The sequence below is a fragment of the Rhinopithecus roxellana genome, chromosome 2, assembly GCF_007565055.1.
Source record: "Rhinopithecus roxellana isolate Shanxi Qingling chromosome 2, ASM756505v1, whole genome shotgun sequence".
Lineage (NCBI taxonomy): Eukaryota > Metazoa > Chordata > Mammalia > Primates > Cercopithecidae > Rhinopithecus > Rhinopithecus roxellana.
The window spans coordinates 87149304-87166531 of NC_044550.1; the positions used below are offsets into that span (position 1 = coordinate 87149304).

The window sequence follows — 17228 nt, forward strand, 5'->3', positions numbered from 1 at the left end:
AGTGATTCTTTTAATTGATAGTAAAGTCAGCTTCCTCTTTAAATGAAGTAAAATCATACACACATCACATTTCAGAGGAGAGCGATCTTAGAGATATGGTCCTCCTCTTTAATTTTATAAATGAGGAAAGCTGGCTTTTAAAAAGGTAGCCAGTAGACCACTTCTAGTTGTAGTGTTTCTGACAGTCCAGAATTAGAGAACTATACTACCAAATAAATAGAGTGATACATAGGCTTTTAAAATTTTGTGAGGATACATTCTGTGGTACCAAACTTCCTTGTGTCATTCCTTCTTGTTGCACTATGTCAGTCGTTCATGAGCTTGGGGGTCATTCAGCATCAACTTTTGTTTTTGTTTTTTCATTTCTGCCAAATTTGGTGGTTTCTATATTCTGTTGGACTGGCCCTATTTCAGGCTGGTGATACCCCTGGAAAGTCCTTAATTATAGATAATGTCCTGTTACATTATCTGTGCTAGTGCTCTCCCTCGTTCCTGTGTGGTTAAGGTTAAATACAAAATACAATTTGTATATCATCTGTATTTTACATCTTTCTTAAATTTAGCTTTAGTTTCATAATATTTCTTTGATGTCAGTTGACATTTTGAAAGCTGAGCCACTGAAACTAAGTATGTTCTAGGTTATAAAGTTAATACACATAACAATAATATTTGTTGAGCAACTTATTCTGTATGTACAGGCATTGTACTCAGTGCTTCATGGTATGTTATACATTGATTTAAGCTACTTGGGTCATTGGTAGTTTTTGTTGATGGTGATCAGGGCCTGCAATAGTTAGAAGTTGGTGAGAGCTATTGATTTCTTCCCTTTCGATCTCGAGTTACTTAACCTTCTACAAAGTAGGGATAATAATGGCTATTTGATAAGGTTTTGTGAGGATTAAATGCATTAATATATGTCATGCAGTTGGGAGTGTGCCTGTCACATAGTAGTATGTGTCCACTGCTATCTTTGCTGTTGTTGTTGTTGTTAATATTATTACACCAACGCCATTATGTGGTAAAATTTTACAATGATTTTACAATGAGCAAGTCTCAGACCTAATTCTGCCACAGATACGTTTATTAGGAGGCGAAGATTTTTTTTAAAATCAGTTATTTAACTTGTGTTGTAATCTTAATGAAGTCCCAACTCTGTGCTTTTAGACTTCTGGTAACATCTTGCGTTAAAGGCCCATTCAGAATCCATGGAATTCAGTTTACTTGATTTTAGTGAAGTAACTAAATCCTCAATTAATAGTTAGATACGGGATTGGTTCCAATTCGTAAACCTAGGATGTAGTTCTGCAGTTTTAGGTTGTTGGCTCTTGCTGCTCATATAAAGGAGTAGCAATACATTTAAGATGTTTCTAATAATCCACACACACCTTTCAGCAGTTGGACACTTTAACATCCACAATGCTAATTAGGCAAAAGTTGCTCCCTTTGTGTAAGGTTTTGATTAGAGTCTTTCAAATGCTAACTAGCCTCCCCTTGGGTGTATTTTCCTGATTAGTGTACTTCACTTGTCAGTTTACTGCCCCTGGGGCATAGACTAAAATTAATCCACATTTTAAACTTCCTGCATAAATTGAAGTATTTTAGAGTAAACTACTACAGACAGTATGTTATCTAATTTAACCCTTATAACAAGCCTATGATGCAAATTTTATTCTTATCCCAATTTCATTAGGAAAAAATAACTCAGGTTTACAGCCAAGGCCCGGTTAACAAATGTCAAATCCATAGTTCATTCAAAATCTACACAACTTCAAAACCCATGTTCTTCATCATTCAAATTAGAAGTGATTACTTTAGCTATAATTACTTCTGGTATTGTAAATATTATTTTATTTGGTGATGTATGGAAAGAACAGTTATTGTTTAAAGCTATTCAGCCAGGCACGATGGTTCATGCCTGTAATCCCAGCATTTTGGGAGGTAGAGGCGAGCGGATTACCTGAGATCAGAAGTTCGAGACCAGCCTGGCCAACATGGTGAAACCCTGTCTCTACTGAAAATACAGAAAATTAGCCGGGCGTGGTGGTGGGTGCCTGTAGCCCCAGCTACAGGCCAGAGGCTGAGACAGAAGAATCACTTGAACCTGGGAAGCAGAGGTTGCAGTGAGCCGATATCACGCCACTGTACTTCAGCCTGGGCAACAGAGTGAGACTCCATCTCAAAAAAAAAAAAAAACAAAAAACTATTTTCCTCATTTTTGATGTTCCATACTTTGAGAAGATGTTCCATACTTTGAGAACATAGTTCAGGAGGGGGTTCATGAGTTAGAGTCCCATGCCCTTTTAAAATAAGGCAATCAAGAAGTTGGAGAGCATAATAAAATTATAGTCTTTGCCTATCAGTACTACCAATTTTAAAAGATAGTTGCACATGTATAGATTTGGCTGTGGATGTTTGTGTGTATCAAGTTAGGACATTGGAATGTCTGTACTTAATTAGCTCCATCTGGAACAATGAGGTGACGTCCTAAAATGTGTAGCCTTGGCGGGGCATGGTGGCTCATGCCTGTAATCCCAGCACTTTGGGAGGCTGAGGCGGGTGTACTGCCTGAGGTCAGGAGTTTGACACCAGCCTGGCCAACATAGTGAAACCCCTTCTCTGCTAAAAATACGAAAGATTATCCGAGCATGGTGGTAGGCACCTATAATCCCAGCTACTTGGGAGGCTGAGGCAAGAGAATCGCTTGAATCCGGGAGGCAGAGGTTGCAGTGAGCCCAGATCGCGCCATTGCACTCCAGCCTGGGCAACAGGAATGAAACTCTGTCTCGGGGGTTGGGGGGTGTGGGGGGGATGCGGAGGGGGAAGATGTATAGCCTGGCTGAAGGTAAACTCAGGTGTACTTTTGGGACAACTGCTTTGTATGTTAAATTGTTTAACAGTAATAGAGAAATTATCAGGTAATAGTTCTGGTCAGTAAACAATTACATGTAAATCTGATTTTGGTCGTTATTAAAACCAGATTTAGTTAATGCACTTTTGTTCTTTTCTAGAATGCCGTGTCCTGAAGTCATCTTATTCTCGATCCTCAGCTGTTAAGTATTCTGGATCCAAAAGCCCTGGGCCCTCTCGACGCAGCAAATCACCAGCTTCAGGTAGTTAGTGGAAAAGGATGGTCATAGCAGGAACAGATCATTTTCCTTCTGTTTTCTCTAATTTTTATGAATTAGTAATCTTTGCTGGGGTTGTATGCAGCCAAGTTCCAGAAAAACAGAGATGACGTGACTTTTAAAACCAAAAGTTAAGTCTGTTTTCCCAAGTTATAATAATTCTCCTAAGAGACTTGTGTAGTTTTGTTCTGACACATTTTCTTGGGAACAGCTTGATGATCTAGATTCTGCTGGTATTTACATAGAAGTATTTCACATTTGGACCTCTGTATACTGCATTTTGAATTTTGTGCTTTATGATTGTGGATAATTATTTTCTTAACATTATCTCTTTTTTAAAAAACATGCACACACTCTACCCAGAAATGTATTTACTTGATATATTTCCACTGGCTTCTCCCTCATCAAATGGTACATTCATAGCAGTGATTATTGTTGAAAAGTAATATTTTGCTTATTTAAGAGTCAGACTTACCGGTAATAAAGTTTCTTGCAAGTCTTAAGCCTATACATTTGTCATAATTTTTACTGGGCATTTTTAAACATTAAAAACGTACATAAATATCTTCATATATTGATTTTTATGGGTTTGTTTTTAATAATTAAGAATAAGTCTGTTGATATCATTTCCCCTTAAGGAAAGAATTGTGAAAAAACCATGATTTTACAGGTGGTGAATCTAGAACATGTGAAAGTGGTATCAATAACAATGTCCTCAAGCATTAGACTTCATAAAAGACCAAGTTTTTCAGACATTCCACTATTCGCCCTTTCCCCTTTCAGCACCCCCCAAGTTTCTGTAGGGCAGGTTGTTTTACCCTTTTTGAACACACATTTAGAGCTGCTGAATAACCACTCTCCTTACTGTCTTCTGCTCTGTGTATACTGCATGTGTACAGTAAAGCGGGGTGGCCACTACTCCAGTGCCTATTCTACAGCCAAATCCCCAGGTGAGCCATGACTATTGTGGCTTTGTTGCTCTGCTGGGTTTTTGTTTTTGTTTTTTGCCACTTTTCTGTTTCGTTTTGCTCCATTTCCATGAATGTATCTGGCTTATTCCAGTGCACATCTGTGTGGTATGAAATGCTTTGCATTGCAAAAGACACTTTAGCCTCCTCTATTCATTAGAGAGCCGGTTATCATCAGATTACCAAGTGCCTGTCTGTATAGTCAGGAATACAAAGCGATTGAGGAGGCACATCACTGCAAGGGGTCCATCTTCTAGTTAATTTGGAGAAATGTTCTGTAACTGAAAAAGGCTAAAGTTTGTTGGTACTATGAAAATAGCCATAGAAGAAATTTTGGTCTTCTGTGCTCACCCCCTCCCCACCGTGGGGTTAACAGTTTAGGAATCACTGAAATCTTAGAAGTACTTCATAATAGCATATGCCAGCGTAGGATTATGAAGTGTTTCTTACATATACAGAGAGGCAACACTGCAATATTTCTAGTTGTCAAATATTTATTTTCCTAGAGTTATAGACTCAGCCTTTTCTCTCTAAAAATGGGACAATTAACAATATGTGTATTTTTGTCTGAAAATACCTCTGTTATTAAGCTTATTTCAAATTGTATCATGCTTTCTGTAAAGTATCTTAAAACTGAGAAAGCTAATATAGAGATGAGACTTGCATAAATACACTGACCTGGGTTAATCAAAGGGTATATGTAGTTTTGGTGATAGCTTTACAGATGCTTGTTACATCAGTAAAAATAATTAAATAGCTGAGCATGGAGGTACCACCTGTGGTCCCATCTTCTCGGAGGCTGAGGCAGGAGGATCCCTCGAGGCCAGGAGTTTGAGGCTGTGATGAGCTGTGATGATAGTGCCTGTGAATAGCCACTACACTCTAGCCTGGGCAATGTAGCAAGGCCCTGTCTCTTTTAAAAAATTTTTAATAAAAGGGAGAGTGGTTCAAGAATCGGGTATGATTAATTCAATTTTGTCCCCCCTAAAGTCCAAAGAGAAAAATTAACATACTGAACTAAAAACATGTCTCATAGCCACATTTGTCCTGCAGACTGGTAGCTCCAGAAGATATCCTAATAAATGTATACATAACTCTTACCTTGAATTTATAATACTTAGAAACTGATGAAGGAAAATCATAGCATTCTAGTACACATAATTTTCAAATAAGTCCAAATTTGGATTTGAGTTAATAGAGTAAGCCTCAAACTCATCAAGTAAAAGTTGTAAGATTTTAAAACCACATTTTAGAGAGAAAACGATCTTTTTTGTAAGAGATTAATTCAAAGTGTGTTCGACACTTCAGCTATAGAAAACCAAAAGCCTGAGTCAACCACTGGGATTTGAGTGCGTCTGAAGAAAGCTACTATATTTATCTGCATAGTGCTTATCTGTATAGTGCTATGTAGTTCTTTTCACTTTCTACCACCATGAAGGACAAAATTTTGTATTATTAAAAGCCATGATACTCAGGAGTGTTTTTACAGATTACTTTAGCTATGGTGTATCTGTTGCCATTTTTTAAATTCCATGGGACTAATGAAATTCAAACAGAGCTGGTAACTTTATGAACATAATATTGTACCTTTTCAGTCTTGGGACAGAGGTCCCAAATGAAGTCTTGAGACTGCCTTGAGTGAAGTCTTCTGGTTGACTAAATCCTTCAACAAAACTCTATCAGAATAGCTAAATAGTATGTAAAAAGCACATAGATATTAAGCTAGGTAACATAAATGGGTAAATGGTTACTGTTGCCCAGGCTGGAGTGCAGTGGTGTGATCTTGGCTCACTGCACCTCCGCCTCAGGGGTTCAAGCTATTCTCCTGCCTCAGCCTCCTGAGTAGCTGGGACTATAGGCATGCGGCACCATGCCTGGCTAATTTTTGTATTTTTAGTAGAGACGAGGTTTCACCTTGTTGGCCAGGCTGGTCTCTAACTCCTGATATCAAGTGATCCACCCACCTCAGCCTCCCAAAGTGCTGGGATTATAGATGTGAGCCACTGTGCCTGGCCATTATTTTAGAATTTTAGCTTCTGAATCTTTCTTAGTGTGCCAAGATAAAAAGTATTCAAAGAAAACAAACAAAAAAACCCCCAAGTTTATTTCTTTCCTTAGAGTTGACGGGAGGGGGATAAAATTTCCGGAGTGAAAATCCAGGGGTGTAGCGGGAGAGTGGAAGCATGAGGCAGGTGCTGGCTGGTGGTGGCACATCTTCCGCTTATGGCAGCAACGGAAGTTGCAGGGGGAGAGGGCATGACATGGTGCTGTCCAGGGTCCCCATTAGCCTCTCCAGAACTGGAGAAATGTGCAAATAAGTGAAATTAAGAACAACTCATTCAAGCACATTGCTTAGAACCTTCCAAATGCTATAAAAACTTAGAGGACTATATGTGATTAGTATCTCTTTAGGATGAGTTATTTTGGTGAAAATATAGACATGTAGTTATTGACATCAGTTAAATCCCTGGCAGTGAGTTTTGTTAAGAAACTAGGCCTGGGCAGAGGATGTATTTTAGGGAGACTGATCTACTGCAGAGATCACTATCTGCCAGAACTGCTTTTTCTCCTTCAGTCCCTTTCCTACAATCATTCCAAGGTAGCCTTTGCTATCAGTGTGGGATTGGAATACCAGTGAACACTAACAGTGCGTACTGATTAGGAGCTGGTGACCTGTGCAGATTGCTGTGTGAGAGGGAGAAAATACCAAAAAAAAAAAAAAAAAAAAAAAAGGGAAAAAAAGGAAAATTTAGTTTCAGCTCACGGCAAGCTTACTAGTTTATTGCCGGCCATAATCTCTGTTTTGTGTGAATTCCATTGAAAAAGATTTTTTTAAGCACTATTTTTTAGTGCAGTTTTAGGTTCACAGCCAAAGGTGCATATTTCCTGTGTACCTCCTTGCCTGCAGACTTGCGTAACTTCTTCTATTATCCACATCCCCAATTAGAGTGCTGCATTTGTTACAGTTGATGAGCCTGCATTGAAATCCCGTTAGCACCCAAGAGCCATAGTTTACATTGAGGTTCATTCTTGGTGTTGTGTGTTTTCTGGGTTTGGACAAATTTGTAATGACATATATTCACCATTACAGTATCATACAGTCTCACTGCCCTAAAAACTCTTTGTGCTCTACCTTTTAAAGAAGTTTTTTAGAAGAAATAACATTAATTGAAATTTAACTTGATTGAGAAATAACCAGGGCTGTTGAATACTCAAATATTTTTAATTGTACAGTTAATTGTGTTACACTTGTATTCTAAGTACCCACATGTATTTGTTAATAAAATCTAGATCACTGACCGTTATTTTTCAATGAGGGTTTTGAGTCAGAAAAATTAAAGTTTTGGAAACTTAAAAATAACTGAAAAAAGTTCTCATTTTTACTGAAATTTTAAAATGAGCAGTACAATAAATGTGACTTCATAAACCAAGATATTTCTGTTTACAGGTGATTCTTGTAATCATTAGTTCTCATTAATCCACAATTTCTGCCTCTGCTCAAGGACTGGTACTCATTTTTTTTTTTTTTTGAGTCACCTATTCAGGACCTTTACCTGTGCATTTGTTTTTTTATACTTATTAGCGTGATTTAAAATAATAGTTGTCACTGTCTCATGTTTTTTCTTTTTTAAAAAAGAATAAAAAGCAAGTGAGCATCTCTTTTCTTTCCAAAAAGATGAATGATACTTTTCATCTACTTTGGGCAAAACTTTGAAGATTTATAATCAAACGAATTATAAATACTCTATTTAGAGGAGAAAAACATATATCAATACTAGATGTTAACTACTAGCTTTGTGAAATTGCTGCAGAAATAGATTCTAATGATACAATTAGGCATAAGCAGAAGTCATACTGAAATGTTTGACCAGAATTCTGTAGTATAGAATCTGCAAACGAACCTTTCCTGGGGGACAGGTTTCCAAGTTTTCAAAAACTGAACACTTTTTTTGGTTATTTTTAAAATTTCCAAATTTAATTTTCTGGGGGAAAGGTTCATTTACAGATTCTATACTACATAATGCTAGCATAGGATCTAAATCGAGCTTTCAGCCAAAGAAGTGTATGGAGGTTTAGAGCAGATGTATAGAAAACTACCAAGATTTGTGGACAAATGGGGGAGGATAAGCTGTGTAGAAAAGAAAATGGAAGGAATTAAAAATAAGCAGTCTAGATAAAAAAGGATGAAGAATGTGTTTCACAGACTTTGAGCAAATAACTACGAATTATAGGGAAAACTACCAGCAGATTTTCCCTTTTCATTAAGAAAATACTTAGAAAATGTGTTTGTATTATGGTGTAATTGATTTGGGAGAGCCACACAAACTTCTTGGTTATCCAAACTTCTTAGTTATGTTGGTATGCACCAAGATAGTGGATATTGAAGGTTATGGGACAGCCTTCATAGTAAACCATTACAAATATACCAGCCATCTCTACCTTTGCTGGCAGGCAGGATACATGGACAAGTTCTTGTTCACATCAATAATTCCATAATGTCTTCTATATTTGTTTATATAGCTGTTGGAAAACTACTATTGAAAATAGTTCTAGTTTCACTCTTTGATTTTTTTTTTTTTTTTTTTTTTTTTTTTTTTTGTCTGTAATGCAGTAAGATACATTCTTTTTGCTTTTTGCTGATTTGCCATCTGCTTTGAGCTGAAAATGATTTGAAGCTTCATGGGACCTATATTGTGCATGCACCTAGTGTATTTATACAGTCTGGTTATTGTGGGTTTTAATGGGACTTCTGTCTTCTTTGTTGTCTCATGGGCAGTTAATGGAACTCCCAGCAGCCAACTTTCTACTCCTAAATCTACGAAATCCTCCAGTTCCTCTCCAACTAGTCCAGGAAGTTTCAGAGGATTAAAGGTATGAAATAGGATATGTGGCATATTTGTGTGATTTTGTTATTTTGAGTAGCAGTTTAATTTGTTTAGGGGCTTGGGTACAGTAACAAATTAAAAAGAGTTTAGGATTTGGAACCTGGTAGACTTGACTTCGAATCCTGTGTACTGCTGTGATTTTGACCAACTCGCTTAACTCCTCTGAGCTGAAGTGTTTCTCATCTCTAAAATGGGAACATGGGGTTATAGTGTTCTTATTTTAGAGATGAACATAATGTAAAGTATAATAAATAGTAGTTTTCCAATTATTATCAAAATGATTTGCAGCAGTAAAGCCTTGGAGAACATCATGATTCTTTAAAAAATCTTCTTTTGAGTCATGACTTTAATATTGCTAACATAATTTGAGTTTTTCAAAAGCCTAAAATGAAGTGAAATACTAGCATAATGTTTATACTCGCAAGTGATAACACAAGGAAAATATGGTCATCTTTAGTGAGGAACTTAGAAACAATCTTAGCTATTGACTATGATGTCCTAAAAATATAAGCAGTAACAATATGATTAGCAGTTGGTTTAATAGACAGTTATCTAGTAGAGATGAGCAAAACCAATTGTGCAAAATTTCAACAAGTTTCATTTGATTTAGTAGTTCCTAATAATTTAAATTTAGAAGAGAAAATTTGCCTGGTAAAATAACAGAAAATAATTAGAGCTAAAGGTGGAATTTCTAGCCAGACGTGATGGCTCACGCCTGTAATCCCAGCACTTAGGGAGGCTGAGGCAGGTGGATCACTTGAGGTCAGGAGTTCAAGACCAGCCTGGCCAACATGGTGAAACCCCGACTCTACTAAAAATACAAAAATTAGCCAGGCATGGTGGTACAAACCTGTAATCCCAGCTAGTTGGCAGGCTGAGGTGGGAGAATCACTTGGATCCAGGAGACGGAGGTTGCAGTGATCTGAGATCGCGCCACTACACTCCAGTCTGGGTGACAAAGTGAGACTGTGCCTCAAAAAAAAAAAAAAAAAAAAAAGGGAATTTCCTTTGTAGAAACAAATGGTTGTCTGCATGGTAATGAATTCTGAGAATACTGATGTATACACAGTGTCATGTATGTGTATAAATAAATTAACTGTAATTCCCTTTATGTGTTTCTATATCAGATATATTATTAGGAATGTATTTTCCAAAGTTGGTTCCTAAAACACTTCAAATATAGTCCTAGAGGATTTCTTTAAAGATGTTGAAGAGTATTTTTTTATTAGTAAACTTAATGGTTAGAAGCCCACCACCCTTGCATGAGTGAGGAATGGGAACCTGCCAAGCCCAGCCTCTCTGACACCTTCAGAGCAGCGTGTGAGGTCTGTGCTTCCCCACTTCTCAGAAGGTTTTGTTCTCCAATTGACTGTAAGTTTTGCTTGTCTTGCCCTGAGAATGTTGTGTGTCCCTCAGAGTGGACTTGTATAATGTTTAAGTACCTGAGAATAAAAAGAGGAATTCTGGAAAAGGACAGAGCATCTGTTTTTGTGCCTGCTTGCTTATCCTTGGCAGAATTTTGGCTGAGACTGGTAGGACGTTTGGAAGTAGGGAGTATCTAGCTCTCACCTACTTGTAATTACTGAAAGTTCTTTATATTTATCAAAAGAAGCAGGCATTTTTCTGAAGTGCTGACTTGACGTAAGTCAGTTCATAATGTGATTTCAGTCGACTTTTAAATTATCAATTCCCAGAAAAGTTATATAAATTAAAAATTACTAGTAAGCTAATTATTTTCAGATTTTTCTCCTATTTTCCCTGGAACAGATTGGAAGTACATTGTTATTAATAGAGGTAACTTTCAAGAGAACTAAAATAAAAATAAGTTGATTTACCTCTTCTCAGGTTTGTTGTTTCATCATTTGTTAAAGCAAAAGCACGGGGCTCCTAGAGCTGGTTAATTGTTCTAGGGCAGATCTAGGATAACCTTTCCAGTGAGCCACATGCCAAGGTCATTCATATTTCTCTCCCAGGCCATTGCCCCAGGCGGGGCTGAGATCCTTGACGAAGGGCCGCTTTGGGGGATCAGATGGGACACTTTAGTGCCTGCTTACTCTGGGTCTTGGTCATTTCCCCATTTTTTGTTACCCATTGGTAACCCCAGCTCCCATCTTCCTAGTTCATCTTCAACTCCAAACCCAATATTGTCATTTTCTGTTTTTGCCACTAGGCTAGTTGGTGCTGCTTATTAGTAATTTTAACTATAGCTTCAGGACAGGACAGCTAACCATTTCAAGGAAATACATGTTAATATTCTGTGCACACACCTACTTCACAGATGCATGCATACTTGTGCAGGATCACTCACCTTTGTGAAGATTAATGGAATTTTTAAGACATAATAAATTGTGTTATTGCTGAGACATTAAGTAAAATTGTTCCTTCTATGCTAGGTGTATCGTAATTATTATAGTAACCCCAGCATTTAGCACACAGTAAATGCTCAAGGATTACTTATTCACACCAAGAGGAATGAAGACTAATTTGTTCATTAAGGGAAATGCTGATTACTGGTCAAGATTGAAGATAAGATTATAAGTAAGATAAAGAACAGTCATCTTTCCAGGACCACCCCCTGTTCTCCACCACTGTGCCTGAGGCCTGTGGGCTTTGCTAACAGCTATGATACCTCCTCTGGGTTTTCTTTTTCTTATTTGTAAAACAAGGCCTTTTGATTTTAAATGAGCTCTAAAATGCTAGGAATATAGTTCTGTTAACTTGCAGAAAAACCTAACTAAAAGGCTAGGAAGTGTATTTTTTGGGCTTTTACTTCAATGCTGATGTAAAACCACTGAATTTTACATTAAACAGGAGTAACTAATGTCTCTGCCACACTGATTCAGCTTTTAGGCCACAATCCCAAAGCTCTCTAACAACTGCCTATTCTCATGGGTCCTGCCTTATGGAAATTTCATCTCCTTACAGTTCCCATAATCTGTAGTATATATTGTCATTGAGATGAAAACCTGCTTTTTAAATAATGCAATTTAGTCAGGTTACTTTACTGTACCAAATACCCTAATTTTGATGTCATTGCAAGGCACCAACTTATTTTTTTCTCTTCGGTGGCATGACAGATGAGGAATTACAGATAATTACTGTGTGTTAGCACTGTGCGTTTCCCTTCCCTTCATTTAAAATCGCTTATTAAGATCAGTTAAGAGGGAATGTCTGAGAATGGAGGATTGTTTTTCATGGGCAGGAACTCGTTACCACTATTTATCCTAGTTAGATGCTTTAATGGCCTTGGGGGATAGATAATGTTTTTCCAGAGAATCAGAGAATTGATAAAAGCAAGCAAACCGAGCCAGGACAGCATGTGCAGGAGCTGACAGTCTCTCTAGCTGCCAGGACACAGCTTTTGGCATTGCTGGTTTTTTTTACTATCTGGATTTTATTCACTAGGGAACTAAATAAGGTTAAGGGTAAGCAGAATTTGATGTTCTGTCACAGTTTTTCCCTGTTTGTATCCATGTCTGGGAATTATTTTAATATTTTGGTGGGGGCATTGAAAGAACTGAAAATGAAAATAGGATGATATGTTTAATCTCTGATCATGGATTGTTAGTGGCCCTTTGGTTTGCTCATTAAGAAAGATATAAAAAATAGGCAATCTACCCTGCTCTCCACAAAAAGTACTCGTAGTTTTCTCAGTACTCTTAGGAGGAAGATGATTCTGCCAAGACTGTGTTCTTTGAGGGGGTGGACAAAAGCCAGTAGCAGAAGAAAAGCTTTCTTCAACTTGTGAATAGTTTTTTTTTTGCAGATGATCATGTAAGAAATAGGGTGGCGACCAAGTAATTAAGGTTCCTTAAACCTAGAACTGAAAGACGTTAGGACAACTGAGAGTTAGTGGTATCTTGATTATATATTTGTTTTGTTCAAGTAGTGTTAAAGGAAAAACACTAATTATTCCAGATACTTGTTAAAGACTATAAGGGAGACTTGATTCAAAGAGTGGGGGTGGTCCCTGGCAGTTGGTATAGAGACCGCTATAGTAGAGCCTTGCAGGGAGGAAAAGAGGAAATCCAGCTCCAACAAGGAAAAGTGGGGATTTATAACGAAGGAGCAGGGTAGGAATCAGCAGATGGAAGAGTATTAGAGGAACCATCCAGCCTAAGAGGCTTCCGGCTCAACTGACTTGATAGGCTTATTGCTGAAGGCAGGCTGGGGGTGATCTGACATCAGATTCAGACACCAAGTACAGGGGATTTCCCCTAAACTGACTTAACAGGAATCTTGCTCAGACCTCAGCCTGTTCTGCAGGGACAGGGAGGGAAACCCAAGGTTGGGCCTAGTCAAGCAGAGGACTCGGAGGAACCTGACTGAAGTTTTGGTCATAAAAGAGTTTTTGTCAGTAGTTACCTAAAACCATAGAGTGTGAAAACTGGAAGTAGTTTCAAACCTTGTTTAGTCTTCAAGATAGAGAAACTGACTTTTTGTTTTGTTTTGTTTTTTGTTTGTTTGTTTGTTTTTTGAGACAGAGTCTTGCTGTGTCGCCCAGGCTGGAGTGCAGTGGTGTGATCTTGGCTCACTGCAGCCTCCGCCTCCCGGGTTCAAGTGATTCTCTTGTCTCAGCCTCCCGAGTAACACATTTGCTCCACACAAGAAAGGGTTGAGAGATTGGGAGGGGAATGGGGGTGGGGGGAGGTGTGGGAAAAAGAGGGAGGAAATCCTGGGGCTAGGGAGGAGGCTGGGTGAATGGGGTGGAAAGACAGAGAAAAATACCTGGTGGCAACTTTTCCTGAGAGGCTTGGGGGAAAAGCATGCTAATAGGTATCTAATGGGAGCTCCTTGAAAGTGAAACTGTCTACACTGTGCCCATTATTTCCACCTAACCCCATAAAGCTTTAGTAAAATCACAGAGTTCACAATAACTTAGGGTTTTTGGTTTTCTTTGGAAGACAGTACTCAGTGGAGCTGAGTATTGTCAAGATTGGTATAGATTGGAATTAGCATAGTCCAGGTTCAGCAGATACATGGGTTACAGGGATGTGGGATGAGGTTCTGTGGTGGGCCTGTGATGAAGTCACACTGTGGGTATGGTGGCATAGCTGGGTGTTGAGCCCATGCTCATAAACACTACTAGCCCCAAGGACGCAGTGGGAAAGCAAGACCAGTCTTCTTAAATGATTGGAAACAACATGATCAGACCAAAAGTTGGTAAAATTAGTTATTAAAGGATAAGGCCACCCAGCAGGTCCCTGTTAGGCCTCTTCCCCAGAACCTAACTCCTAGGTATTATAACTTGGCTTTGCTTCTGTTTGAACTTAGGGAATCTGGCTTTCCTGATGGTCAGGGCTGTTCCTGGTGATGGTCACCTAGGGAGGAGGCATTTCTGCAGGCCACACACAGCCTCTCTCACCTCAGTGGCTCCAGGCTGCCTCCCACAGCCGGGAACATGGGGAGCCCAGGGACTTATGAAGTAAGGACAATTCATGCCAAGTTGTACTATGCCTTTGTTATGAGGCTACAAAGCTCCTTGAGACTCTGGTTTATTTTCCTTTTGTCCTCTAATGCTTAAAGTTTTTTTGTGATTATTCTGAGCTATTCTAGTTAAGCTGAGGGTTATCAAGACAAAAGTCTTCGTCTACTTGGGCCAGATTATTAAGGTGGGAACGGTGCCACCTGGTGTGCAGCTACACCAGGTTATTCTGGCAAGACACGGTGACTCACGCCTTTAATCCCAGCACTTTGGGAGACCTGAGCTCCCTCCCTCCTTTGCTGCCCCCTCTATTTGGAAACGGACACAGGATGGTGATCAAAAGCATGTGAAATGTGACAGCCCTTTTAGAATTTGTCTAGCAGGGTTTCTGGTGGTACCAGAAGACTCCAAGCAGGTAAATCTATTAAAACATTTAGGGCCAGGTGCGGTGGCTCACGCCTGTGATCCCAGCACTTTGGGAGGCCAAGGTGGTCGGATCACGAGTTCAGGGGCTCAAGACCAGCCTGGCTAACATGGCGAAACCCCATCTCTATGAAAAATACAAAAATTAACCAGGCATGGTGGTGGGTGCCTGTAATCCCAGCTACTTGGGAGGCTGAGGCAGGAGAATCCCTTGAACCCGGGAGGCAGAGGTTGCAGTGAGCTGAGATCCTGCCACTTCACTCCGGCCTGGGCTATAGGGCAAGACTCCGACTTAACATTAAAAATGGAAAAAAACCACGTGAAGTCCAAGTGCCTGGGTTTGATCTTGGCATGGTCACTTTTAAGCTGTTTTACCTTGGGCAAGTCACATCACCCCTATCTGTGAAAAAAGGGATTAACAGGACCTGCCACACAGGATTGAGATGGATTAAATGTGGAGAAAGCAGTCAGGATAGTCTTGTTATTCTCTCTTACCATACACCTTGGCATTTCCAGGTTCCATTTTCACATAAAGGCAGTTTCACTTACAAAAAACTAACATGCAGTGGTGTACAAGGGGGAAAGAGGAAGTGAGAGAAGTCAGACTCCAGATTTTATTACCTCCTCTGCTTTTCTATCACCAGCTTTTCCTCTCAACTTTCCCTTCATCTCTGCTTTCCTGCCCTCTTCACATATTCCAACCCTATCAGTAATCTATAGATGACTCTGTTACAAACAGGTTATCCCACCTGGGAGGCTGAGGCAGGAGAATTGCTTGAATCCAGGAGGCAGAGGTTGCAGTGAGCCGAGATCACACCACTGCACTCCAGCCTCGGCAACAGAGCGAGACTCTGTCTCCAGGGGAAAAAAAAAAAAAAAAAGGTTATTCCTGCAAGGCACGGTGACTCACGACTTTAATCCCAGCACTTTGGGAGGCCAGGGTGGGTGGATCCCCTGAGGTCAGGAGTTTGAGACCAGCCTGGGCAAAATGGTGAAATCCTATCTCTACTAAAAATAAAAAGCTTTGCTGGGTGTGGTGGCATGTGCCTCTGCCCATAGTCCCAGCTACTTGGGCAGCTGAGGCAGGAGAATCACTTGAACCCAGGAGGCAAAGGTTGCAGTGAGCCAAGATTGCGCCATTGCACTCCAGCCTGGGCGACAAGAATGAGACTCTGTCTCAAAAAAAAAAAAAAAAAAAAAAAAAAAAAAAAAAAAAAAGGTTATCCCAAAACTTAGCAGCTTAAAACAAAAGTAAAAAATTTATTTTCACACACAGCTCTGATGGGTCAGAAATTCAGGAGCAGCTTCACTGGGTGGTTCTGGCTCAAGATCTTTCATGAGGTTACAGTCAAGATGCGTTCCAGGCCGGAGCTGCCTAAAGGCTTGGCTGGGAATGGAGGACCCCCCTCTGTGGTCACTCATTCACTTGCTGGCAAGCTGGTGCTGGCTGTTGGCAGAAGGCCTCAGTTACTCGCCATGTGGACCTCTCCATAAGTTGGCTTGAGTTTCGTCAGAACATCGCAGGTGGCTTTCCCCAGAATCCAGTGATAAGAAAGAGAGAGAGAGTGCCATACAGAAGCTGTCCATTCTGTGACCTAGCCTTGGAAGCCAGACCCCATATCTTCCATAATATCTTGGTGGTCACACACCAGCCCAACTCATCATGGGGAGATTGATCACAAGGGCATGAAAAACAGGAGGTGGGGCTCACGAGGGCTGTTGTGGAGTCTGGCAGTCACACCAGCCTTCTCTCCATTTTCATCTCTTTATTAGCCACTCAGAATTTCTGCCCTGGGCTGCTCCAGCTTCCTCATCCTGTCCTTTCCAACCTTCCTGTCCATCCTCTATTTTGAGGGCTGCCAGAGTCTCACCCCATCCATTTTATTGCTTTGTTCTCCTTCCAGTCCTTTTGTTCCTCAGACTGATGACTCCCTACTCATTCTTTTTCGTCCTCTTCAAATCCTAGAATCCCACCCCAGCGGACATCGTTTGCTTCTTTTAATGCGCTCGTCTTCCTGATTCTCTGTTTTTCTGCTTGACCCCAGCCTATGATCTTCTGTTCCCTCTGTGCAAGTCCCTCAGAGTCTCTTCAATCTAGCTGATAACTTTTCCCATAGGAATATTTGCTATGCTTAAATCACAGCATTTTCTTTGGGACAGATAGGCAATAAAGAGTAGTAAATGTGTCATCAGCTGCCAGATGGATGAAGAAAGCATTTCCTTGAACTTTAATTCATCATTCATGTTCCAGTTTAAGACTTTTAAGGCAGTAGTAACTTAAGGCTTCAGAGTCACAGCACATCTGTGGACACTGAGGGATAAAATGTTTCGTGTTTTGATGCTGAAGTGTATGCCTGGAGGCTGTCTGCTGTGAGCATTCTTGCCGGTTGAAAGAAGGAAG

General features: G+C 39.8%; 1 protein-coding gene and 1 non-coding gene across 5 annotated transcripts in view; both read left to right on the forward strand.

Moving 5' to 3' along the window:
* Nucleotides 1-17228, forward strand: part of LOC104669530 (serine/threonine-protein kinase DCLK2) — a 172289-nt gene that overhangs the window by 117163 nt on the left and 37898 nt on the right. For 3 of the 4 annotated variants that reach the window (XM_030913615.1, XM_030913599.1, XM_030913610.1), the window contains exons 4-5: nt 3009-3110; nt 8871-8965. In XM_030913615.1, coding sequence (XP_030769475.1) covers nt 3009-3110; nt 8871-8965 — 197 coding nt within the window. The remainder of the gene's footprint in view (nt 1-3008; nt 3111-8870; nt 8966-17228) is intronic. The other variant, XR_004052254.1, reaches the window with a different exon arrangement.
* On the forward strand, nt 14754-14816 carry LOC115896172. The gene has a single exon (XR_004056115.1). It is a non-coding gene; the product is annotated as a U7 small nuclear RNA (small nuclear RNA).